We start from the raw sequence: 25,130 nt of genomic DNA on the forward strand, positions 1-25,130 counted from the left end.
AGGGAGAAGGCAGCCGGGTGCCAGGGATGCTGCTAATGATGGAGCAGTTTTCCCTGCGGCTGCCTCGGGAGGATGGAGAGGGCTGCAGGGCTGCAGCTGTGGCGCAGGGAGGGCACTTGGTGCCTGTGATATGAGAGGAGGATTTTAGGGACAAGCGTGCCTTCACCCTCCTGCCCAGATGGCCCCCGAGCCCTGGCAAGGGGGTGGCATTGCCTGCCAGGATGCGGCCGGTGGTCCAAGCAGATATTCAGTCAGGACCGTTTTCTGATCCAGTTTTCCAGGATGGCCCCAGCTGCACCCCCAGTCCATGCATGGGATCACTCCCGGGGTCCAGCCATCCTCCTGGCCCTGTGTACCCCACAGCCAGGCTGGTTCCCCCCATCCCCACCTGCCCCCATCCTCTGGCGCGTTATTTATCAGCGCCGCAGCCTTGTGGGGTGGGCAGCTCCGCGCTGGGAACAGAGGGGCGGCTGGGTCAGCTCCCTCTCTAGGAATGCTGGGGTGTCACTGCAGTGCCACTGCACCCCTGAAACAGGCTGGGGCAGGAGACAGGGGGCTGAGAGGGGTCCATGTCCCCCTCCCTGACAGGGAATATGAGTTAGGGACAAGTGATATGGGGCTGAGTGGGGTCCGTGTCTCCCTCCCTGCCAGAGGATGTGGGTTAAGGACAAGTGACATGGGGCTGAGCAGGGTCTGTGTCCCCCTTCCCGCCAGGCAGCAGCTGCCCTGCGGGGCCACGGGGATGGGGCCCGTTGTCCCTGGGGCACGGGGGTCCCTGTGGCAGGCAGGGCTGGCTCACCAGCCACGTCTCTGCTCCTCCTGATTTGTTTCCCACCGAAATAACAACTTCCTTCTTTTCCTGGTGGGAGAGACCCCCGGCCCTTTCCAGCTCTGCTCTTATCAACAGCTAATTAGTGGCAAATCGTTTGGCCAGCCCGGCCAGGGACTGCTGTTCCAAGAAGGCCGCGATGTTCTTGGGGACGGGAAATCCTTGAGGAGGAGGGCCGCGGTCCCGGCCGTTTGTCCTGCACGACAAAGGGACATCAACAGGAAGCGACCTTGACTCTGGCCCTGCTCCGTCAGCCCTGAGAGGCGAGGCTGGGATGCGGGGGGATGACCTGAGGAGCATCCCCGAAGGTCTCAGGGCATGGTGGAGGTTGGAAAATTTGCTTGCAAAACTCAAAAGCCTCGCTCGGAGACCACAATGTCCGCAGGGAGCATCAGTCCACGTGGTCCCAGTCTGTGCAAATGCCCCATGCAGACGACCTGGGCAAATGCTCCGTGCAAATGGTTTGCACCACCTGTGCAAACTGGCATGTGCAAGCAGCCAGTGTAAACTGCCCTGTGCAAAGTGTCTGTGCAAACTGTCTTTGCAAAGTGCCCTGTGCAGTGTTGGTGCAAATGCCCCTTGCAAATGGTTTGCGCCACCTGTGCAAACTGCCCTGTGCAAACGTGCCATGCAAACTGACTTGTGCAAATAGCCTGTGCAAATGGTTTGCGCTGCCTGTGCAAAACGCCCTGTGCCAACTGCCCCATGCAAGTGGCCTGTGCAAATAACCCATGCACACTGTCCTGTGCAAACTGCCCTGTGCAAATGGCCCCATGAAGCCCACCTTGTGCTAACCACTGTGGCCCACGAGCCGGGCTGCCCACCATGTGCCTGGCAGGGCCATGCCATGCCAGTGCCACTTCTGTCGGGCTCAGCTGTGATTATATTGCAGCCTTGTCAGCTGGGACTCTCTAATAGACCAAGAACACCTGAAGTGACTTTTAAAGTGCTATTTAAGGAGAAGCAAACAGCTCGCACTGGTGCAGTTAGCTGGTGCTTTGTGCCTGTTGGATGGTGTTTAAGGCTGTGGTTAAGTGTGGCAGGCTCAAACGAGGGCATGGGTGGGGGGGTCACTGCTAGAGGGTTGCACAGGGCTCTGGGGTCAACGCTGGAGGGATGTGCCGGGCTCTGGGGTCGATGCTGGGCTCAGCACAGCCCTTCCCATCTGGGTCTAACCCCAGTGCTGCCCCGAGCTGGTCCTGCACAGCTGTGACCCTGCATGGCTGGGGAAACTGAGGCAGGTGTGGGCATGCAGGGCTCCTCGTGTGCTTTTTTTTGGGTGGCTGTTCACACAGGTTTGCATCCTCCAGCCCTGGGAAGCCTGAGCCCAGCATCACTGGGTGCCAGGGCGGCTGGGTGCCAGGCTGCCACCCTGCAGCCCCTGCCTGCGGCACCCAGATCCTCATTTATCTGCTGCAACAGGACCCTGGGCAAACGAGCATGGGGAGGCAAGAGATATCCCAGAAGTGTTTCCTTCCCGTTGATGCTCATTATCCCCCTAGAAAAGATGAGGTAATTAAGGAGTTACCTCGAGTTACAGGTTGTTGTTGCTTGATTAGATTAAAGCAATGTAATTTGGGACTGCAAGCAGTGCTCTAATCCAGGATGGGCAGGCAAGGAGGGGATGGATGTCTTCCCGGCTGGGGTTGGACACAGAGCTGCCTGCTCTCCCCTCCGTCCCTCTGTCCGTCCATCCGTCATCACTCCATCCTCTGCTGCCCTGGTCCTTGCCCCAGGGCTGCTGGCTCCATACCCCCACCCGGATGGAGAGGATCCCCTGGGGAATTGTGGCTCTGGGGCTGGGGAGGAATGCTGGAGCAGCGTAGGGAGAGGGTGACAGGGCCATCAGCAGTGTCACTCAGCCCACTGCAGAGCTGGCGACAGCAGATCTCCTGCCTGTGGTGGGACCTGCTGCCTTCCCTGCTCCATGCCTCAGTTTCCCCACTTGCACTGCAGCGTTTGAGCTCGACGATGCTCTCTGTCTGCGCGGGGCTCCTGCCTGGCCCTGCCTGCTTGTTGTCAGCTCCGCGTTGCTAACACACAGCTAGAGCTTGGCTATATTTAACCACCGCGGCCGGAGCACGGGCCGTGCAGCCGGGGGGGCAGCGGGGAGCAGCCCCCCGGGGAGGGGAGCAGGGCTGGGGGGCTCATCATTGCCGGAGGCGAGGGGGAGGCAGGAGAGGAGGATGAATCATGGCTCAGGGATATTTTTAACGCCGCCAGATTGCCTGGCAAATGCTTGGGCAGGGCGGCGCGGGCGCCAGAGCTGGGTGTTTGCTTGCAGCCACCGGCTGCTGGGGCTCAGCTTGGGGGTGCTGGGGGACCTGGAAGGGGGTTTGGCCATTCCCCTGGGATCCTGGGGTGTGAGCGTGGCATTATCACCTTGCTGCCACACATTGGAGAGGTGGCAAAGGCAGGGAGGTTTGTCCCTGTGCCTTGGGTGCAGTCAATGGGGGCAGAAAGGGGGGTCCTGGACCAGCATCTTCCTCTGCAAAGAGGAGGCAGGAGGGGAGAAAGTGCCCTGGCAAGGGGAAAGTGATGGGGAAAGCCAGAGTTGTGGCACGGGAGAGGATCTGGGTGTCCCCACCTGCGGGTGCCAACCCGCTGTCTGCAGGTTTGGGGAGAGGCAGGGAGCCCCTGGGGCTGCTCTGGCCAGGGAAGGTGACCCAAGCAGCCGGGTGTCCCTAGGCTGGGGACACGGGGACCGGCAAAGGGCCATGCTGGTGAAGGCAGGCTGCCTCCCAGATGGCAGCGAGCGGCGGCAGGAATACAAATGTGATTTGCTTTTTGCCTCTCAGACGGGAGAGCGTAAAGAGATCCAGAGGCAGGCGGCTGCGGCTGAGCCAGTGTGGGCTAAAAATGCATCCGATGGGAAGAGCCCCCAGTAGGAGGGCACCGAGCCCCCGGCCCTGGCTCTGCGGGACTGCGATGGGGTGACCACCTTGGCCAGGCTCCTTGGTGCCTGCCTGGAGCGGCTTTGCCCTGCTCAGCCTGGAGATGTGGTCGTCCCCCTCCTCGAGGGCTGTGCACTGCCGGGGGTGCACCGGTGAGGTGAGAAGCTTTTCCCTGCAGAAGGTCCTTGGTCCTCGGTGCCTGCAAACACCCTGCAAGAGGCAACAGGGCTAGTGTGAGAGGGGCTGGGGGTTAGCAGGGGGGTCCTGCCTGCTCTGGGGCTCTGCTGGCTGTGGGGCTGCCATCTCTCACCCCGTCTACTGCTGGAGAGGGCTAAAGGCAAGGCAGTAAACGGGGTGATGGGGTTTTCCCTGACCCAGACCCTGCCCTGCTGTACCTCACACTCTGGAGTAGCCCCATCCCTTTGCACCCTGAGCCAGCCCAGCAAAGACATGAGGCAGCATCTGCCTACCGATGGGGATGGTATCCATGGGGTGTGGGTACTGGGGAGGGAGGATGTGATGCCTGTGGGCACGGAGATGTGCGTACTCAGCATCTCGGATGCTCTAATTTAATTTGGGTTCCCCAGCTCAGGGAGTGAAGTCGTCCAGACGGAGAGATGTCCGGCTTCATCCCGAAGGCAATCGCTCACAGGGAGGCTAACGCACTAATCTACTTACAGAATTAATTGGGATCATTTCCCTCGCGTTCCCAGGTGGATAAAGTCCTGGGGGGGGGGGGCGGGGGGGCAGGAGCCGAGCTCCGAGGGCTTGTGGGGAGACGGGCTCCTCCAAGCTCGAAGGGTCACATCGCTCAAGTAATTTACTTGCAGTTTTTATGGCAAAGCTGGGCTGGAAGCTCAGCTGGGAGATGATTCATTTCCTCAAGGTTCCTCAGCCCCGCAGCGGGCAGGGGCTGCTGTCCCCATGGGGACAGCAGACGGAAGGATGCAGCAAGACCCTGCTGCTGAAGCCTGGGCTGATGCCAGCATCCCCTCTTGGAGCCATCACCCATGGGTGCTGCCGCAGCGATGGCAAGATTTGCAGATCTGCCCCCCCGCCCTGCCCAGCTCAGGACCCCTGTCTTGAGCCTGGGAGCTGGGCAGGGCAGGGTGAGGGTCCTGCAGCATGGCTCTGCATCCCTCTGGGAGCAGGAGGCTCCCAGGCACTGGGTATTGCTGCCTTGCTTTCTGTGCCTCAGTTTCCCCTTGGTTAAAGAGGAGCCCAGTGGGTGGCAGGTCTTGCATTTCAGCTCTTGTTGGGGCTAACTCCACTTGTAAAGTGCCCAGGTGCCCCCCTCCCGCGGAGAGGGACCCCAGCTTCCTGGTACCCCTAAGGGGGCTGAGCATCACAGCGGGTACCTTGGTGCACTGGATCCAGCCTCTGCCTGTTCCAGGGGGGCTCCTCCTCACCCTGGTGGGGGCTCTGGGCAGGGGACCATCACCCTCAGCTCCCTCCCCGGGAGGAAAAACCACCTCCACCCATCACCCAGGAGCGAGGCCAGGGGAGGGGGCGCAAGCCCTGAGACCCAGTGAAGTCAGCGTAGGATCCCCAAGTCGTGTCTTTCCCCCTCCCCTCCAGTCCCTCTCCCCTTGGCAGCCGTGAGAGCAGCCTTTCCGGAGAGGAAGCCAGTCAGGATGGGATTTCTCTATTTTGTAAACATCCAGAGAGGCCGGGGAGGGTCTGGGGGGGGGGGGGCGAACCCAGCACTGTGGCCAGTGGGGATGAGCAGGGGGATGGATCTGTCCCAGAAATTCCCACCTGGTACATGGCCACACACCAGCCCCGAAAAAAGCCATGTTTTCACTGCCCGTGAATCCCTTCTGCTGGAAAAGACACTTTTCCATCCCAGTGTGGTCTGTCGGAGCCTGGGGAGCCTGGGATGAGTTGGGCGGACTGTGCTGGGGGTCCCCACCATTGCATGGCTGGGTATGGGATGCTGCCACTGCTCTCCAAAAGGCAAAAGGGAATAAAAAACAGAAGGGGAAAATAAAAAGGTGCTGTTTTCCACAGGGAGGAGAGCAGCCTGTGCCCTGGCCGCCCGGGCCATGGTGAGGTTTGGCTTTGCTGAAGCTGGGGAGGTTTGTGCCGTGCGGGGCCGCGTTGTGCCCTGGCTCGTGTCAGAGCAAAGACAAATTGCTTGCTTTAATGAGATGAATGGCTTCATTAATCACCCAGTGGCTCCGGCGGGAAATATTCAGGCATTGTGCCGTGCCAGGGGATGCTGGCATGCCAGCCGTGCGGGAGCCAGCAAAATCCCTGCTGGCACCATGGTCCCATGGGGCACCTGGGGGGTCAGTGATGGCACGTGGGGGAAAGCACCCAGTTAGCTTGGGTGTTTGGCAGAGTGGGAGCAGCATCACCATCCTCCCAGGCCAGCGCAAAGGTGACAATAGTCACAGGCTGATGGAGCCACAGCTGTTGTCTGCACTGCTGGGGACAGTGATGGGGACAGCGACGGGGACAGGCGCTGTTTCCCTGCTCTAGCCTGCTCTTTGGGAGCAGCATCCTCAGCTCCTGGGGTTGTTGGTGATCCCAGCGCCGTGCTGTGTCCCCTGCCTGCCATGCCTGAATGGGTGCTGGAGCTGCTGCTTGCACCGAGCCCCCAGGGCTGGCCCCAAATCCCCCTCCGTGCCCATCTCCTAGCATCCCATTTCCAGGTGGTGTTTTCTTACAGAGGTGCTGGGCATGCAGACCTTGGGGTGAGGGTGTCAAGCTCTGCTCTGACAGCTGGGAAATGCAATCGCTCCGTGCTTCTCCCCACTTCGGTGATGTTAATTAACCCGCTGTGCCCTCCCGGGAAGCATTATTATTGCTCTGCCCTCCAGGGAAGCTGGGATGCGGCGCAGGCACTGGCAGCAGCAGATGGCAAAGCCTCTTCCAGAGGGTTCTTTGGTCCCCTGCCCTGACAGGTGCAGGTCCAGGGCTGTGGTCACCCCAGCTCGGTGGGTCCCGGTGACATCCCCAGTGACAGGGATGGGGTGGCTGATGGCTTAGTCTCCCCACCAGGCACTGGATCATCCTGCTGTGCCAGGGGTGTGTGTGCCAGCGTGGCCTCATGCAAACTCCCCAGCCAAGTGTCCATGGAGCCAGGGATGGATCCGGAGAATCCCTTGTGTCTTTGGGGTGGTGTCTGAATGGGCCCTGTGGTGCGGAGTGCCAGGAGCGAGATGTGGGGGACCCCGTCCCGTTGCTGCCAAGCTCCATGTCCCAAGGGATGGTGAAGCAAGCTGGACTCACCATGCAAATGGCGGGCTTTGGGAGGCTAATTAGCCCCCTAATTAGCTCCTTGGCAGGAATGCATCTGGATTCCAGGCTGCGGAGGGCATGCCAGTGCCATTGGCACTGGGAGGTGCTCCCTGTGCGGTTTGGGGGTGTGTAGGGATGGATCCTGCCCCCACCATCCCACTGCAGGCAGTGTACGCTGCCTGCAGTGGGGACCCTGTGCTCTGCTGCTGGGGGGCACGCACCGGGAGAGGCTGCCTGCACCAGGGGGACCGTCAGCCTGCCTGCACTGGGTCACTGCAAGATGCTGGGGGGATGGTGACACCCCCATCCCATCCGTGCCCCACCTCCAGTTTGCATGACAGCCCCAGGATGCGTGTCACCTCCCTGGCAAAGACAGGGACCGGGCACATCGCATCCTGCTGGAGGAGGGACCCCCTTCCCCACCAGGAGGAGGAAATTAGAGGGGGGATATGGGCAACCCTGTGCCCACCCCCCCCCCCGGGTCTTTGCATGGCTCCAAGCTCGCCCAGTGCCCTGGGTGCTCGCAGGGACTCGCTGCTTCAGCTCCCCAGTAGGGTCATTAAATAAAAGCAATAAAGGGAGCTGACAGCGGGGCCCCAGTTGGGCTGAGCCTGCAGTGCAGCCGTCCCGAGGCCATTGGGAAACACTATTTATGGCGATACATGGGATGGGATGTGGCTGGGCTGGCGGCCCCAGGCGCGCTGGCTCCTTGCCCAGCATGGAGCAGGGCCGCATCCTGGCCATGGAAGGGTGCAGAGCCCTAGCTGTGGCTCCGCAGCATCCCCAGGGCTGAGCAGTACTGGCAAGGGGCAGCTGGCAAAACCTCCCGCTCCGGGCTGGGGGGAGCTGGGCTGGAGCAGGATGGGTGGGACGAGGTGGGATGAGCAGGATGAGTGCAATGAGTGGGAAGAATGGGATGGGCGGGAAGAACGGGATGAGTGGAACGAACAGGATAAGTGGGACAAGCGGGACAAGTGGGATGAGCAGGATGAGCAGGACAGGTGGGATGAGCGGGGCAAGTGGGGTGAGTGGGATGAGCAGGGTGAGTGGGATGAGCAGAGTGAGTGGGATGAGCAGGGCAAATGGGATGAGCATGATGAATGGGATGAGCGGGATACCCTTCCCAGGCCAGCCTTGCTCCCCTGCCTCCTCCCTGTGCAGCCAACACTCCCGCCTGCCTCCGCCGCTCTCTCTTCATCTTGGGGATGTTTTTTTTAGCTCCTGCAGTTTTTTCCACCCCCTCTGGGACGGACCCGGATTCCCAGCCCTATTAAAGCCATCACCCGTGTCCAGCTGCCATCTGTCCGTCTCCGCGCCGAGCATGCCGCCAGCATTTGATGCTCTGAGCAGTCCCGGGGGTCCCACTCGGCCTCTGCCCCATCTCCCCCTGCACATGGTAGGGATGCTGAGCTGACACAGAGGGACCAGAGGGACAGCAGGACGGACAGCTGGCCGAGGCCCGGCTGTATTCTACAGTGCATGTGTCTCCAGTGTGAGTAAGCGACTGGAGATGCAGCCCTGTTGGAATAACAGCCGGCGCCCATGTCTTCAGCTGGAAGCACCCTCATCGCCACCAGCCATGCTCCCACCTGCTGCTCGGACCCAGCCCTGTGGCCGAGGATGCTCCCGGAGCTGGGGGGTGGCACAGCCCTGGTGAGGGGCTACGGTCCTGGCCAGGCTCCCCTGGGGTGCAGGGTTGAGGACAATCCCCAGGGGGTGACACTGGGGCCAGTTACCAGTGCAGCTGGGGATGGAGCCTGGAGCCACCTGGTAAAACCAGGACCGAAGGGAAGAGCAAATCCCGATGCCGTTAGCTGGTGCCTGACTCGGAGCCTCGACCCGTTCCCGTAATAACAACAGCCTTATCCTGGTCTCCCAGACAAGGGCTGCAGGCAGGGGCAGGGGTCGTGCTGCGGAGCCCCCTCTTCCCCCCAGCTTTTCCATGTGTCCACCCCAACCCCTCCCATCATTAATTTCAGATGAGTGTTCAGCCCCTGCGACATGCTTTATCCAGCGCCTCTTCTTCCTGCCGGTGATTTATGGCGGAGCTTGGCAGGGGAACGGCAGGAATTTTCCTGCCTGCGAGGCTCCCTCTGGGTGTCTGGCAGGAGCCACGGTGGTAGCCACGGCGGTGGCCTCCGGCAAACCCAAGGGCAGTGGGGGGGAGCAAGGGGGAGCGTGGTCCCTCCATCCCCTGCACCCTATGGATGCTGCAGGGTGGCGTGGGATGGGGGAGCGGGGGCAGATGCGGGCTGGCCCCCTGCTTGTCAAAGCCGAGGAACCAGTGCTGACTCGGATATTTAAGGGCAGGGAGACTGTGTCTGCTGCCCTGCCTGCCCTGCCTGCCCTGCCTGCCCTGCGCGCCCTGCCTGCCCTGCCTGCCCTGCCTGCCCTGCCTGCCCTGCCTGCCCTGTCGGTGGCATGGGCAGGAGCTCAGCTGTGCGTGGAGGATTGAAAAAGTCTGGGGATGAGGAAGGAAGCAGCAGCGCCTGGAGGGAGACAAAGGTGTTGATGTGGCTAGTGCAGGCACCGACGTGGCTAGTGCAGGTGTTGGCATGGCTAGTGCAGGCATTGATGTTGCTAGCACTGGAGTTGCCATGGCTAGTGCAGGCACTGACGTGGCTAATGCAGGCATTGGCATGGCTAGTGCTGGAGGTGGCTTGGCTAGTGCAGGCGTTGACACAGCCAGTGCAGGTGTTCACATGGCTAGGGCAGTCGTGGGTGGGACTAGTGCTGGGGGTGACGTGGCTAGTGCTGGCAGTGGCAGCCTGGCGCAGGTGCTGGCATGGCATGGGCATGACAGGTGCAGGCAGTGGTGTGGCTAATGCAGGCACTGGTGTGACTTGTGCCACCATCAGCGTGGCTTGTGCAAGGCCGTGTGTTACCCAAGCGCGGCTTTAGGGCCACCATCCTGCACGCATGGCTCCCTGGAGGCACCCTCCCTGTGCCAACCGTGTGGGGCCAGATCTCCCACCCAGTGCTCCCAGTATGCCAGCATGCTCAGCCCAGTGCCCCCCTCACCCTCCAGTGTTGAAGCCTCTCCGTTTTTGGGGGACCCCTGGCTCCCCCGTCACGGGCATTGACCGAAAAAGGGAGGTTTTGACCCCAAAAAGGAGGTGGGCAGGCTGGAGACTGCTCCTGGGGGTCTAGGGGAAGGATAACTGTGCCGTGGTGACCTTGGGGACAGGATGGAGAGGATGACTGGTTCTGTGGTGCCCCTCACTGTGGCTTCAGGCCACCGTAACCCTCCCTGCCCTCCTCTGCTCTCTCCCCAGGATGCCCTGCTGAGCCTGGGGGCTGTCATCGATGTCTCCTGCCTGCGGGATGCCCTCCGCCATGCCCTGGTCTCCCTGCTGCCCAGAGTGGTAGGTGGGCGCGGGGCGGGGAGAGCCCCGGGACCTGGGGGTGGTGGTGCTGCGGGATTCTCTGCTGGCTGATATTGAGGTTGAGCCTGGGATGGAGTCTTCTCCTGCCCAGCCCACCTGGATGTCCTCCCTGCCCCGAAATGGGCTATGGGTCACTGGTCCCCTATTTCCATTTTAAGTGTGAAATGGCTCTTGGGTTGGCTTTCTGAGCCTCACTTGCCAGTCACCGGCCACCTCTCCACAGGGAGTGGCTTGGAGCCCCCCAGGAGCTGCAGGGCCCCTAATGCCCCTGTGAGCCCAGTGGGCTGGTGGCCCTGCTGCTGCTGGTGTCTCTGGTGCTCATGGTGGCCCTGGTGCTGTTGATAGCCCAGAGATGCTGGTGGTGCTGGTGCTCATGGTGGCCCTGGAGCTGGTAGCTCTGGTGCTGCTGATAGCCCAGAGGTGCTGGTGACCCTGGTGCTCATGGTGGACATGCAGTGCTTGTGGCCCTGCAGTGCTGGTGGCCCTGGTGCTTATGGTGGCCCTGCAGTACTGGTGGTGGCCTTGGTGCTGCTGATAGCCCAGAGATGCTGGTAGCCCTGGAGCTGGTAGCTCTGGTTCTGATAGCCCAGAGGTGCTCGTGACCCTGGTGCTTGCTCATGGTGACCCTGGTGCTGGTAGTGGCCCTGGTGCTGCGGATGGCCAGGCATGGGGCAGGCATCATGGGACCCCCTGAGACATTGGGCATCAGGGCTGGGGTGCCCTGGTCATGGGGGCCTGCAAAGTGGGGGGTGAGTGCACATGCGTGTGCGTGATAGCAGGTGTGTGTGCACGAGTGTGCACACTAAGGTGTGCACATATGTGTGAGCATGCACCTATGTGTGCCCACAAGCACGTATGCAGGTCTCTATGCATGTGTGTGCACAGGTGCATATGGTGCACGTGTGCAGTGGGTGTGCATGTGTGTACATGACTGTGTGCATGCGTGTGCATGTGTGTATTCATGCGGCTGTGCACGTGTGGGTATGTACATCTGTTTATTTACATACGTGGCTATGTACATGTGTTTATGTACGTATGTGGATATGTATGTGTGTATGTACATGTGTGACTGTGTACATGTGTTTATATGTGTGGGTGTGTACGCTTGTTCACTTGTGTGGGTACGTGTTTTCATGTGTGGATGTGCACATGTGTTTATGTCAATGTGGGGGTATGTAAATGTCTTTATGTGTGGGTACATATATATGTTTATGTACATATGTGGGTGTGCATGCATTTCTATGTACTTGTGTGGGTATGTGTGTTTAAGTATATATGTGGGAGTGCACATGTGTGGGTATATATACGTGTTTATATACGTGTGTGTGTACATGTGTCTGTACATGTTGGTATGCACATGTGTTTATGTGTATCTACATGTGTTTATACATGTGTGGGTGTGCACGTGTGTTTATGTATGTGTGTTTATGCACTTATGTACATGTGTTTACACACATGTGTGGGTGTGCATGTGTGTTTAGGTGTGGGGTGTCATGACCTTTGCTCTGGACAAACCCTGTGCACCTGGGGAAACTGAGGCACGCAGCCCTGCCTGGCCCGGCTGCTCCCTGCGGAGTGGGCAGGGGGTACCAGGGGTGGCGAGGGCTGGCTGGGCTGTGGCGTGGGTGAGGGGCAGGGTGGGGGTCCCGACCCTCAGCGTTGCCCACCCCCGCCCCCCCCCCAGGAGCATGTCTACATCTACCTGCTGGATGGGGAAACCCGGCTGATCTGTGATGACCCCCCCCACGAGCTGCCACCCGAGGGGAAGCTCAGGTGAGCCCAGCCCCCCCCAGCCCCCGGGTGTGTGCACACACGTGCATGTGGCCCAGTGAGTGTGCATGTACACGCGTGTGCATGAAGGCCATGAGGTTTCACAGGGGACCTGGCATTGGTACACACCCATCCCTATCCCTGTCCTCATCCTCATCCTCATCCCATCCTCATCCTCACCCCATACCCATCCTTATCCCATCCCCACCCCGTCCCCATCCTCATCCTCATCCCCATCCTCGTTCAATCCCTGCCTTCATCCCATGCCCACGTTCATACCATCCTCATTCTCATGCCCATCCCCTTCTTCATCCTCAGCCCCATTCCCATCCCTTTTCCCTTCCTCATCCTCGTCCCTGTCCCCATTCCCATCCTCATTCTATCCCCATCCCTATCCCTGCCCCTATCCTCATCCCCCTTCCCTTCTCCATCCCCATCCTCATCCTCATCCTCATCCTCATCCTCATCCTCATCCTCATCCTCATCCTCATCCCATCCTCATCTTCATCCCATCCCCCCGTGCATGTGCAGCAACATGCACACATGTGTGCAGACACTGTGCATGTGCAGAGACACGCATGCGTGTGCAGGGGCTGTGCGTTTGAGAGACATGCACACGTGTGCAGGTGCTGTGCATGTGCAGGGACATACATGTGCAGGGACACACAAATGTGCAAGGGCTGTGAATGTGCAGGACACACACGTGCAGGGACATACACATGTGCAAAGGCTGTGAATGTTCAGGGACACACATGTGTGCAGACACTGTGCATGTGTAGAGACATGCACACATGTGCAGGGACACACGTGCACAGGTGCTGTGCATGTGCAGAAACACGCGTGCATGTGCAGGGGCTATGCATGTGAGAGACATGCACAGATGTGCAGGTGCTGTGCATGTGCAGGGACATGCATGTGCAGGGACACACAAATGTGCGAGGGCTTTGAATGTGCAGGGACACATACATGTGCAGGGGCTTTGCATGTGCACGGACACACAAATGTGCAAGGGCTGTGAATGTGCAGGGACACGTGTGCGCAGGGGCTGTGCATGTGCAGAGACATGCACATGTGTGCAGGGGCTGTGCATGTGGAAGGACACATGTGTGTGCAGGGGCTGTGCATGTGCAGGGACACATGTGTGTGCAGGGTCTGTGCATGTGCAGGGACACACATGCATGTGCAGGCACTGTGTGTGTAGGGACACACGTGTGTGCAGGGGCTGTGCATGTGCAGGGACACACATGCATGTGCAGGGACACACGTGTGTGCAGGGACACACATGCATGTGCAGGCACTGTGCATATGCAGGGACACACGTGTGTGCAGGGGCTGTGCATGTGCAGGGACACATGCATGCACAAGCGCTGTGGGTGTGCAAGGGACACGCATGCTCAGGTGTGCTGCACAGCCCTGTCCCCTCCCCGTGTGCACAGGTCCCCTGCCCAAGGTGCCTGGGGTGCCCCGGCCTGGGGCGGTGGCTCAGGTGTCCCTGTCCCTGCAGGGATGCGGTGCGGAAGCAGAAGCGGCTGGAGTGTGGGGGGCTGCCCCCCGCCGAGCTCCCCAGCCGGCAGCTGGGCCCCCTGGCAGCACCCCTGGCCCCTGGCACGCAAGGTGGGGCTGCAGGGGGGACATAGGGGTGTTGGTGGGGTGGGAGAGTGGGTGGGTATGGGGGTGGGGGGGAAAGTTGGTAGGTGAGTAGGTGGGTGGGTGGATGGATGGATGAGCTGGTAGGTGAGTGTGTGGGTGGATGGATGGATGGGTGGGTGGGTGGGTGGATGGGTGGGTGAGTGAGTGGATGGATGAATGAGTTGGTAGGTGGGCAGATGGATGGATGGGGGGATGGATGAGTTGGTATGTGAGTGGATGGATGGATGGATATGTTGGTGGGTGGGCAGATGGATGGATGGGGGATGGATGGATGGATGAGTTGGTATGTGAGTGGGTGGATGGGTGGGTGGGTGGGTGGATGGATGATGAGTTGGTAGGTGGGCAGATGGATGGATGGATGGGTGGATGAGTTGGTAGGTGAGTGGGTAGATGGGTTGGTGGGTGGATGGATGGATGGGTGGATGAGTGGGTGGATGGATAAGTTGGTAGGTGGGTGATGGGTTGGTGAGTGGGTGGATGGATGGGTGAATGGACGGATGGAAGGATAAGTTGGTAGGTGGGTCATGGGTTGGTGGGTGGGTGGATGGATGTGTGGGTGGGTGGGAAGATGGGTGGGTGGATGGATGGGTGGGTGAGTGGATGGAGGAATAAGTTGGTAGGTGGGTGGATGGGTTGGTGGGTGGATGGACGGGTGGCTGATTGGGAGAACTGAGGTGTGAGTGGATGGATGGGTGTGCACAGGAGTGGTTGGATGGGTGGGTGGGTGGGTGGGTGGATGGATGGGAGAATGGCCAGGTGGGTGGGTGGGTGACCCATGGCGACACAGGGATGACAACATGCACCCTGAGGGCTCAATGCCGCAGCCCCAGGCTACCCCCGATGCCCACTCAGGACTGACCCTCTCTTGGCTTGCAGTGCGCATCATCCCGCTGGTGGACAAGGAGAGTGGGGCTGTGGTGTGCGTCATCCTGGTGAGTGCGAGGATGTGGGCCGGGCTCTGGGGGATGGGACAGTGTGCAGACACTGGGGTCCTCACACTACAACCCTCCAGGTACACTGTGGCCAGCTGAGCGACTCGGATGAGCAGAACCTACGTGCGTTGGAAAGACACGTGAGTGACCCCAGCTTGGCTGTGGGCCCCGGCACCTGGGGACCTGCCACCTCTTTCCCCAAACCCTGCTGTCCCTTGTCCCTTACGCCCCTCCTTGCAGACCCTGGTGGCATACCGGCGCCTGCAAGCCCTGCAGAAGCTGCAGCCCTGGCCCCAGGTCAGCCTCTCCACCAGCTCCTCCCAGAACTCCCTGGCCAAGACAGAGAAGGCACCTGAAAGCAGCTACAGTGACCTGGACTGCAAGATCCTGCAGCTCTGCGGTGAGGCCAGGGTGGGGGGCAGCAGGGGGGGTGGTGTGTGCCGGCAGGGTGGAGCTGGGGCGTTGAGCCCCTCATGGTGTTTGTGCCCCTTGTACAGGTGAGCTGTATGACCTGGATGCTGCCTCACTCCAGCTCAAGGTCATCAACTATGTGAGTAGTGACCATGCTGGCCCCCCTCGCCCCCAGCCTCAGGACACACAGAGCACCTCAATTTATTTCCAAAAAAAGAAAATCCCCCAAAGTAAAGAAAAACCTCAAGCGTCAGCTGCGCAGCCATCAGTAGTGACCAGAGTGAACAGCCTTGTCACAACTGTCAAGTCTCCAGAGTTAACATAATTAACAGTGCCATCCGTGCCACAGAAACTCTGAGACAGAACCTCCAGGTTCCCATCAGGCTCTCTAGCATCCTGTACCCAGCCCTCAGTAGCATCCAGAGTGAACAGCCTCGCCCTTGACATCAGTAGTCTCCAGAGTGAACCTGATCAGCTGCAGGGAAGAGGTTCTCAGAGGGCACCTGATTCTGTGTGGCACGTGTGGGTGCCCTGGGCACAGGGAGGCAGAGGAGGGGCTGGATTCTGCCCTGGGGGGGCTCAGGGCAGGCTGGGGTGCTGACCCCCACCCTTCACCCCCCCCAGCTGAAGCAGGAGACCCAGTCACTGTGCTGCTGCCTCCTACTTGTCTCTGAGGACAACCACCAGCTCTTCTGCCAGGTGGGTGCCACCGGGCTGGTCCCCCCACCCTGTGGGGCCAGGGGGTCCCAACTGCACCCCCCAAGCCATGGCTTCATGGGGCTTGACCACCATCCCATGGCAGCTCACCCCCCAGCTGTCTCTTCCAGGTGGTGGGAGACCGTGTCCTCGAGGAGGAGATCAGCTTTTCGGTGAGCAGAGTGGGGGATGGTGAGTGGGGGATATAGGGGGGCAGTGGGTGCCATGGGCTCACCCATCCCCTCCACCCGCAGCTCACCTTTGGGCGCCTGGGGAAGGTGGTGGAGGACAAGAGGTCCATCACCTTGAAGGACATCAGCGAGGTGGGTACCAGCTCTCCTACCCTGGGTGGGGACTCTGTGTGTGTCTCCTGCACCCAGGGACATGGTTCCCCAGCCCGGACTGGGGACTTCCCGGGGGTGGGGGTCTGGTTTGGAGGTGCCGGTACCAGCCCCCTCTCACCTCCTCCCTGCAGGAGGAGCACAAGCAGCTGAGCAGCATGTTGGGCAGCGAGGTCACCTCCATGCTCTGTGTCCCTGTCATCAGCCGGGCTACCTCCCAGGTGGTGGCATTGGCCTGCGCCTTCAACAAACTGAGCGGGGGGAGGTGAGTAACCGTCTTGGCTTGGGGAGGGGGGGGCAGGATCCAGCCCTCCCACCTTCCCCTCTGCCCTGAGCTGGGGCTGCCTTTGTGGGTGGTGGAGCATTGTCACCATGGAGGAAGAGGGTGCAGGTGTGGGGACCAGCAGGGACAGGGGACAGAGGTGTGTGCCCCACCACGATGGGGTCTTGCCCTTCTCCTCTGATGGGGTCTTGCCCTCCCCCCAGTTACACCAAGGCAGACGAGCACAAGATCCAGCACTGCTTCTGCTATACCTCCACGGTGCTCACCAGCACTTTGGCCTTCCAAAAGGAGCAGAAGCTCAAGTGCGAATGCCAGGTGAGTGCCCGCAGGGCTGTGTCACACCGGGCAAACACGTGTGCGTGTCCCATGTCACGCCAGTTACTGACAGCATCACCTCTGTCCCCACCAGGCCCTGCTGCAGGTGGCGAAGAACCTCTTCACGCACTTGGGTAGGTGCACGCTGCAGGGAGCACCCACGCCCTGGGTGGGGGCAGAACCCCCTGCACAGCTCCAGGGGACAGTGGCACTGGGGTCCCCTGCCCCCAGCCTGGGGGGACCTTGTCCCTTGCCCTGCCAGCCCTGGCCCTGCCTGGGGGATGATGGCAGGAGGGCAGCCGTCAGCTCGCCCAGAGCCTTGCTTGCGCTGGTGATGCACAGCTGCAGGCGTGCACACTGCATCAGCACAGAGTGCTGCGTGCACTTAGAAATGTGTGTGCAGACATGCATTGCTGCATGTACTGCTGCCGGCGCACACTGCTGTGCACACAGAGCTGCACATGTGGGAACTGCTGCATGCACACATGCACTGTTGCACACGCACACATTGCTGCATGCACACGTGCACACTGCTGCACATGCACACACACACTGCCATGCATGCACATTGCTGCATGCACGCACAACTGCTGCATGCATGCACTGCTGCATGTGCACACACACATTGCTGTGCACACACACTGCTGCAGTTCATGCTACACACGAGCACCCTGCTGTATTGCATCTGCTGCTGCCCACTTGCACGGGCTGTGTCACCCTTTGGTGTGCATGCATGCACGTGTACACACGCAAACATGTACATGCATGCACACGGTCTGTGCAGACCCCACTCCTCTGTGCCCCCCAGGCCTTCCTGCCGTGCCCCTGGGGTGGGCTGTGTGCAGGCACAGCCCACGCTGGGGACAGACTGAGCTGAGACACCCCCTCTTTCATTGCATGGGTGGGGAGATGAGGTGGGCAGCAGCTGCTTGGCTGGGGGCTCCCTGACCCTTTCCCCCCCACCCCTTGCAGACGACGTCTCTGTTCTGCTCCAGGAGATCATCACAGAGGCCCGAAACCTCAGCAATGCAGAGATGTGAGTGGGCCTGCCATGAGGGGGGGGGACACAGGGTGGGGGGGCACAGACCCCCCTGGGTGCGAGTGGCATTGGTGTCTCTTGCAGATGCTCCGTGTTCCTGCTAGACCGGCTCAGCCACGAGCTGGTGGCCAAGGTGTTTGACGGTGGCGTGGTGGATGACGAGGTGAATGCAGGGACAAGGGGATGGAGTCTGGTGGGGGGTCCTGGGGTCCTGCCCCCTCCAGCCCCAGGACCATGCTGGTGACCTCCTCTCCCTGCCCGCAGAGCTACGAGATCCGCATCCCTGCCGACCAGGGCATCGCCGGGCATGTGGCCACCACTGGCAAGATCCTCAACATCAAGGATGCCTACTCCCACCCGCTTTTCTACCGGGGGGTGGACGACAGCACCGGCTTCCGCACCAGGAACATCCTCTGCTTCCCCATCAAGAACGAGAGCCAGGGTGAGGGGCACAGGCAGGGCGCCGTCCCCCTGCATGGGGACCCGGCACGTGGGGGATTGTGTACCCTGGGATGTGGGCATGGCACGGTCCCCTGGCACAGCAGCATCCCCCAGCCCGTGGGAACCATCCTGCCCCGGGGGGCACGATCCTGAACACAGCATGTGGATGTGATCCTGTCCCCAGCACGTGGACATCATTGTGTCCCCAACACACAGGCACAGTGCTACCCCCGGTACTTGGGCGTGATCCTGATCCTGTCCCCAGCACATGGGCACAGCAGCGTCCCTGGCACTTGGGCACAATCCTGTCCCCAGCACACAGACATGATCCTGTCCCCAGCACGTGGGCATGATCCTGTCCCACGTCCATGGCCACGATCCTGTCCCCAACACACAGGCACAGCACTGTCCCCAGCACATGGCCACAATCTCGCCCCCAGCAAAGAAGTATGTCCCCCAGCATAGGGTCATGATCCTGTCCCAAGCCTGTGGGCACAGCGCTGTCCCCAGCACACAGGAACAATCCTGTCCCCAGCACACGGGCTTGATCCTGTCCCCTGTCCCCTGTCCCCACTCTGCTCCCAGAGGTCATCGGGGTGGCAGAGCTGGTCAACAAGATCAATGGCCCCTGGTTCAGCAAATTCGACGAGGACCTGGCAACCGCCTTCTCCATCTACTGTGGCATCAGCATCGCCCATGTATGTGCCCGGGGGGGTCCCCAACCCTGGCGGGGGAGGGCAAGAGCAGCCCTCTGTGCTGCCCCGGAGCTGGCCACAGTGCAGAGGGACGGGGTGGGGGGATGTGTTTGGTCCCCGTTCCCTGGGGACAAGCAGTGGTGGGGATGGGATGAGCTGGGGTGGGGGAGGCCACGTGTGGGGACCAAGGATGTGCTGGGGGGCCAGCATGGGCTGGGGGTGCTGAGGGGGCTTGGGGGGCTCTGCACACCCCCAGCACTCCCATACCTCCCTCCCACCCTGCAGTCACTGCTGTACAAGAAGGTGAATGAGGCGCAGTACCGCAGCCACCTGGCCAATGAGATGATGATGTACCACATGAAGGTGAGGTGGCACGGGGATGGGGGCAGGGACACGGGCTGGGACCCCCCCTGCCAGCGTGGTGCTGCCACACTCCACCCCAAGGTGGTGGCACAGTGGGGTGGCGGTGATACCCTGGGTTCTCTGCTCTCGCTGGGGCTCACGTGGCCCAGGACACAGCTTGGGGACACCCTGGGGGCCCGGTCACAGCGTGGACCACTGGCAATGGCTCCTTCAGGTGTCAGACGATGAGTACACCAAGCTGCTGAGCGAGGGAATCCAGCCCGTGTCCACCATTGACCCCAACTTTGCCAACTTCACCTACACGCCACGCTCGCTGCCCGAGGATGACACCTCCATGGTGAGGACTGTGGGGACGGTCCCCAAGTGCCACCGTACCCTGCCTGCTCTGGGTCAGGTCACAGACCCCAGCCCTGGGGTGCTGGGGGGCTGGAATGGGGGGATGTGGCTGCACCCCTGAGCATCTTCCTGCCTGCCAGGCAGGGGCAGGGGTGGCACGGCAGGGGGACAATGAGCACTGCCACTCACCCTGTCCCCTCCGCAGGCCATCCTGAGCATGCTGCAGGACATGAACTTCATCAACAACTACAAGATGGACCGTCAGACGCTCACCAGGTGGGTCCCCATCCCTGTCACTATCCCCACACCTGCTGGGGACACCTGGGCAAGACAGAGGTCCCCAGGGGGTGGGGGTGGTGCAAAGACACACACCACACACCCCCCATGGCCCTTCCCTCCCTGCCAGGTTCTGCCTGATGGTGAAGAAGGGCTACCGTGATCCCCCCTACCACAACTGGATGCATGCCTTCTCTGTCTCCCACTTCTGCTACCTGCTCTACAAGAACCTGGAGCTCGTCAACTACCTGGAGTAAGGCCAGACGCCGTCCCTGTCCCCGGCCGGGGCGCTCCCCGCCCTCCTGCCTGCCTCATATTCCCTCCTTCCCCCCCCAGAGACATCGAGATCTTTGCCCTCTTCATCTCCTGCATGTGCCATGACCTGGACCACAGAGGCACCAATAACTCCTTCCAGGTGGCCTCGGTGAGCCGAGCCCAGTGCTGGGACGTGCCTGGGTGGGGGGGATGGGGACAGAGCTGGGGGGGTGGGGGCGTGGGTCTTCACCCCCATAGCTCCATCACTCTAGCCGCTCTGCCTTGCAGAAATCGGTCCTGGCTGCGCTGTACAGCTCGGAGGGCTCCGTCATGGAGGTAAGGTGCTCCCCAAAACCTCCCCCTGCCCAACTCTCTGGGGCTGCGGCTGGGTGGCAGCATCCCTGCCTGCGCCCTGCCTGCACCCTGCCTGCACCCTGCCTGCGCCCACGGCCCCGGCTTCTCCCGCAGAGGCATCACTTCGCCCAAGCCATTGCCATCCTCAATAGCCAAGGCTGTAACATCTTTGACCACTTCTCCCGCAAGGTGAGCCCCCCTGCCTTGGCACCTCTCCCCTGCCACCCTCCTGCCCAGGCTGAGCCTGCTCGTCCCCTCTGGACCCCCTCCCCAGCTCTGGATCTGACCCTTGGGATACAAGGGCTGGCAGGGGCACGGAGCTGGTCACGGCAGCTACCATGCCTGGTCTTGCAGGACTACCAGCGCATGCTGGACCTCATGAGGGACATCATCTTGGCCACTGACCTGGCCCACCACCTGCGCATCTTCAAGGACCTCCAGAAGATGGCAGAAGGTGAAGCTCCTATGCTTGGGCTTAGGGATGCGGTGGGAACTCATCCCCCCAAGTCTGGAAGGTGGCACTGCAGGTCCTGGCTGTCCCCAGAGTCCTTACTTGGGGAGCTGATGGGGGCTGTGGGGCTCCTTCCCGAGCCCCCAGCCCTAACCCCTGCCCTGCTCCCTGCCTGGCAGTGGGCTACGACCCTAAGAACAAGCAGCACCACAGCCTGCTGCTCTGCCTGCTTATGACCTCCTGTGACCTCTCCGACCAGACCAAGGGCTGGAAGACCACCAGGAAGATCGCGGTGAGTGCCACACCATGGGGCTGACCCCCTGAATGCCACCCCCTCCCCCGTCTTGGGGCACCCGCATGGCCCCAGGCGCCAGGGACCAGCCTGCCCCTCACAGTGGCATCGTGGCCTGTGGAGGGGGTCCCTGCCTGGACCACGCAGCAGCCCCCCGTGCCGGCAGCATGTCCCTGCCCAATGCAGAGCTGTGGAGGGGGTGTCTGGAGGGCAATTGGGGTAGGGATGGCACCCCAGGCATGCAGCCCCCTACTCTGACAGTCTGTCCCTTGCAGGAGCTGATCTACAAGGAGTTCTTCTCCCAGGGTGACCTGGTAGGTAGCACCAGGGCTTGGTGCGGGGTTGGGCTTGGCCAACACTCTTGGCAAGCACCAGGGGGGCCCAGATGAGGTGGGGGGGGGCGGTGGACAGGGAGGTCTTGCCCGGGAATGGGGAGGGGATGGTCACTGGCATTGACACACACCCCCTCACCATTGCTGCAGGAGAAGGCCATGGGCAACCGCCCGCTGGAGATGATGGACCGGGAGAAAGCCTACATCCCCGAGCTGCAGATCAGCTTCATGGAGCACATCGCCATGCCCATCTACAAGTGAGCCCCCAGGGCTGGCGCCGGGCTGGGGGGGGCTGCTGCTATCACCCCTGCCTTGCCATGCCAGGGTGGGACAGGGGGTGCTGGGCGGGGGGTCTTGCAGATATTAGGGGGGTTTCCAAGTGGTGGGGATGGGGGGAACAGGGTTGCATCCAACTAAGGGGGTGCAACCCCGTGTTGATGGCGTGTGGTGTCCCCTGCCCCCCAGGCTGCTGCAGGACCTCTTCCCCAAGGCAGCGGAGCTCTACGAGAGGGTGGCCAGCAACCGGGAGCAGTGGACCAAGGTCTCCCACAAATTCACCATCCGGGGTTTGCCCAGTAACAACTCCCTGGACTTTCTGGATGAGGAATATGACCCGCAGGCCCCCGACCCCCAGCTCAACGGCTGCCTGGAGCCCGAGGGGGGGCAGCCAGAGGCAGGGGCTGAGTAAAAGGGGCAATGAGGGGGGCTACGGCCACAGCTGGACCAGGAGCATCCCCAACCCTCATCCCCCAGCCTATGGGGAGGAGGTTTGGGGGGGGGACATCAGTGACTCTGGACCACAACAGCAAGGTCTGTGTGTTGCCAGCACCCACCGCTGGTCCTTTCCCACCAGTGGGTGACTGTCCCCTCCCTCCGGGGCAGGTATTCAGGTGTCCCCTCCACCTGGTGGTCCCCTGGACCCCTCTTTGCTAGGACTCTGCCTCTGTGGCCGGGGACACCGGGGGACACCGTGGGGCTGAGGGATGGATGTGCTTTAAACTGCCTTAAGGCTGCAGGTCGTGTCCCCATGGGGTGACAACAGGGACGATGCCCTCGGCAGAAGCACCCCTGGAGGGGTTGTCCCCCTGAAAGGGGGCTGTGGGTCTGCCGGGGGTCAGCGGGATGGAGGGGGACAGTGTGGAGCAGGATGGCGAGGAGCAGTGGGAGTGCTGGGGGTGGGGTGGGCTGCAGGGCACAGGGGTGTCCCCATAGACCCCAAAGTGGGGCGTGAGGCTGTGGGAGGGGGCTGGGAGGTCTGAGGACAGAGGAGCCAGGCTCAGGCCCATGGAAGGAGGCTGGTTCTGGCTGGAGGAGGGAAGAGGCACCCAGAGCAGGATGGCCATGGCCGTGGCCATGGGGGTGCTCTGCCTGCATCCCCTGCTGCCTCCCAGCAGCTGCCGAGCATCTGTTGGCTAAAAGCCCCCCCAGCCCCGGGACCCCTGGATCCACTCACCTGTGGAAGGACTCGTGTCCCTCGCCCAGCCTGGTCCCACACAGCTACGTCCCCTGCAAGGGCTAGATGCGTGCCAAGGCTGGAAGGGCTCCTGCTCCTGGTTTGCACGCATGGGGGGGGGTGGGTGTGTGTGCTGCGCTCCCACAGGGACACTGCAGGAGGTCCTGTCCCCACCGTGTCCCCTCAATGTCCCCACCACGTGGGTGTTTCTCTAGCTCAGCACTGTGGTGCCCGCCCAGGAGCCTCCTGTCTGCAAGCAGCTGCACCAGTGACCGATGTGTCCATGAGCATCCCCAGCTCACAGTGGCTTCACAACTCCTGCCATACTGACCACCATGCATGGACCCTGATGGTCTCCTGTGGTCCCTCTGGTCCTGCAGACCACCGTGCATGGACCCTGATGGTCTCCTGTGGTCCATCTGGTCCTGCAGACCACCGTGCATGGACCCTGATGGTCTCCTGTGGTCCCTCTGGTCCTGCAGACCACCGTGCATGGACCCTGATGGTCTCCTGTGGTCCCTCCAGTCCTGTTGACTGCTGTGCATGGACCCTGCCAATGTCCCATGGTCCCTCTGGTCCTGCAGACCACCATGCATGGACCCTGATGGTCTCCTGTGGTCCTTCTGATACTGCAGACCACCATGCATGGACCCTGATGGTCTCCTGTGGTTCTTGTGGTCCCATCAACTGCCATGCATGGACCCTGTCATCCTCCTGTGGTCCCTCTGATCCCACTGACTGCCATGCCTGGACCTTACCATCCTCCCATGGACCCTCTGGTCCTACAGGCCACCATGCATGGATGGTGATGGCCTCCTGTGGTCCCTCTGGTCCTACTTAGCATTGTGCATGGATCCTGCTGGCTTCCCATGGCTGCTCTGGCCATGCAAAGACCCACCAGTCTCCCACCATCCCTCCTGCCCTGCTGACTGCTGTGCATGGACCCTGCCATCCTCCTGTGGTCCCACTGGTCCTACAGACCACCATGCATGGATGGTGATGGCCTTCTGTGGTCCCTCCTGTCCTACTGACCACCGTGCACAGACCCTGCTGGTCCCTCCAGTCCAACAACCCAACACGTGTGGATTGCCTCAGCCCTGGGGGCTCTGCTCAGCCAGCCTTCCCCTTCCCCCCCCCCCCCAGGGTCTCTCCAACTGTGTGTGACCCAGGTCTTTGTTGCCCCAACCAAAGCCACCCGAAACAGCCATGAGCAGGGGAACCAGACCATGGTGAGCCGTGGTGAGCAGCTTGCTTTGCTGGGGTTGAGCTGAAGGGGGGCCGGGGATGAGGGTGGATGCTGAGCCCCCAGGGACTGGGGTGCACTGAGCCCCCCTGGCTGCATCACCCAGCTCATGGGAAATGGCAGGGTCACCATCACAGCAGGGGAAGGTGATGGAAGTGGCACAGTGAAATCCTGGCACTGCTGGGGTCGGTCCCACCAGGATCGGTCCCACCATGGTCAAGGGCAGCCCGGTTGCAGCCATGGAGCCATCTGCCGCCCCATCCCCACTCTTCTGCAGCATCCCACGGCACCACCCCTGCGCCGAGTCCCAGCAGTGCCGCAGCAGGTCCCCGCGGTACAGTGGTGCTCCCAGTGCATCCCTCCGGGATTTGAGCGATGGGGCGGCTGCTCCTCTCGACATCTCATCTGTAAGAAACACCACACACATTTTCTCGGGGTACCCAGAGTGTGCGTGTCTGCAGGAGCAATGGGAGACCCCAATGCTGAGCTGCTCCCCGGGGACGAAGTGAACTGAATTCCTTTTGCCTTACCTACTCGGAGATGCCTTTAGCAAGATGCTTTGCCCAAGCCCCGGTAGGACCTGTCTGGTGACCGTGTCTGGCTGCTGGCCCATGGCTTCGCCTACAAGACCCCCTCAAAACCTTCCCCCTCCGCATGCTGCCATGCGATGACACTGAGCGGGGGGCAGGGATGGTCCGAGAAGGCAGAACCCCCCCAAAGTGCAAGAGGAGGAAAGCAGCTCCATCCCTGGCATGATGCTGGCATGGCTGCAGTGCCAGTGTGCCGGCGGGCACGGCTGCTCCCAGCCGGTACCCACAGCCCCCTGCCAGTCCGCAGTGCCTGGTGA

General features: G+C 61.5%; 1 protein-coding gene across 2 annotated transcripts in view; it reads left to right on the forward strand.

The window, feature by feature from the left end:
• PDE2A (phosphodiesterase 2A) overlaps positions 1-24,812 on the forward strand; it is a 56,020-nt gene extending 31,208 nt beyond the window's left edge. For both annotated transcript variants that reach the window (XM_055702958.1, XM_055702959.1), the window contains 29 exons: positions 10,245-10,334; positions 12,040-12,128; positions 13,630-13,739; positions 14,652-14,707; positions 14,788-14,847; positions 14,948-15,107; positions 15,205-15,257; positions 15,743-15,817; positions 15,946-15,987; positions 16,069-16,137; positions 16,290-16,420; positions 16,642-16,753; positions 16,848-16,887; positions 17,726-17,789; positions 17,877-17,955; positions 18,057-18,234; positions 18,819-18,931; positions 19,214-19,291; positions 19,506-19,628; positions 19,833-19,903; positions 20,034-20,156; positions 20,240-20,327; positions 20,447-20,494; positions 20,627-20,701; positions 20,867-20,966; positions 21,143-21,255; positions 21,531-21,569; positions 21,738-21,844; positions 22,053-24,812. In XM_055702958.1, coding sequence (XP_055558933.1) covers positions 10,245-10,334; positions 12,040-12,128; positions 13,630-13,739; positions 14,652-14,707; positions 14,788-14,847; positions 14,948-15,107; positions 15,205-15,257; positions 15,743-15,817; positions 15,946-15,987; positions 16,069-16,137; positions 16,290-16,420; positions 16,642-16,753; positions 16,848-16,887; positions 17,726-17,789; positions 17,877-17,955; positions 18,057-18,234; positions 18,819-18,931; positions 19,214-19,291; positions 19,506-19,628; positions 19,833-19,903; positions 20,034-20,156; positions 20,240-20,327; positions 20,447-20,494; positions 20,627-20,701; positions 20,867-20,966; positions 21,143-21,255; positions 21,531-21,569; positions 21,738-21,844; positions 22,053-22,275 — 2,709 coding nt within the window. In that variant the 3' untranslated portion in view covers positions 22,276-24,812. The remainder of the gene's footprint in view (positions 1-10,244; positions 10,335-12,039; positions 12,129-13,629; positions 13,740-14,651; positions 14,708-14,787; positions 14,848-14,947; positions 15,108-15,204; positions 15,258-15,742; positions 15,818-15,945; positions 15,988-16,068; positions 16,138-16,289; positions 16,421-16,641; positions 16,754-16,847; positions 16,888-17,725; positions 17,790-17,876; positions 17,956-18,056; positions 18,235-18,818; positions 18,932-19,213; positions 19,292-19,505; positions 19,629-19,832; positions 19,904-20,033; positions 20,157-20,239; positions 20,328-20,446; positions 20,495-20,626; positions 20,702-20,866; positions 20,967-21,142; positions 21,256-21,530; positions 21,570-21,737; positions 21,845-22,052) is intronic.
• The last annotated feature ends 318 nt before the right edge of the window (positions 24,813-25,130 follow it).

This window comes from Falco cherrug, chromosome 2 (assembly GCF_023634085.1).
Source record: "Falco cherrug isolate bFalChe1 chromosome 2, bFalChe1.pri, whole genome shotgun sequence".
Classification (NCBI taxonomy): domain Eukaryota; kingdom Metazoa; phylum Chordata; class Aves; order Falconiformes; family Falconidae; genus Falco; species Falco cherrug.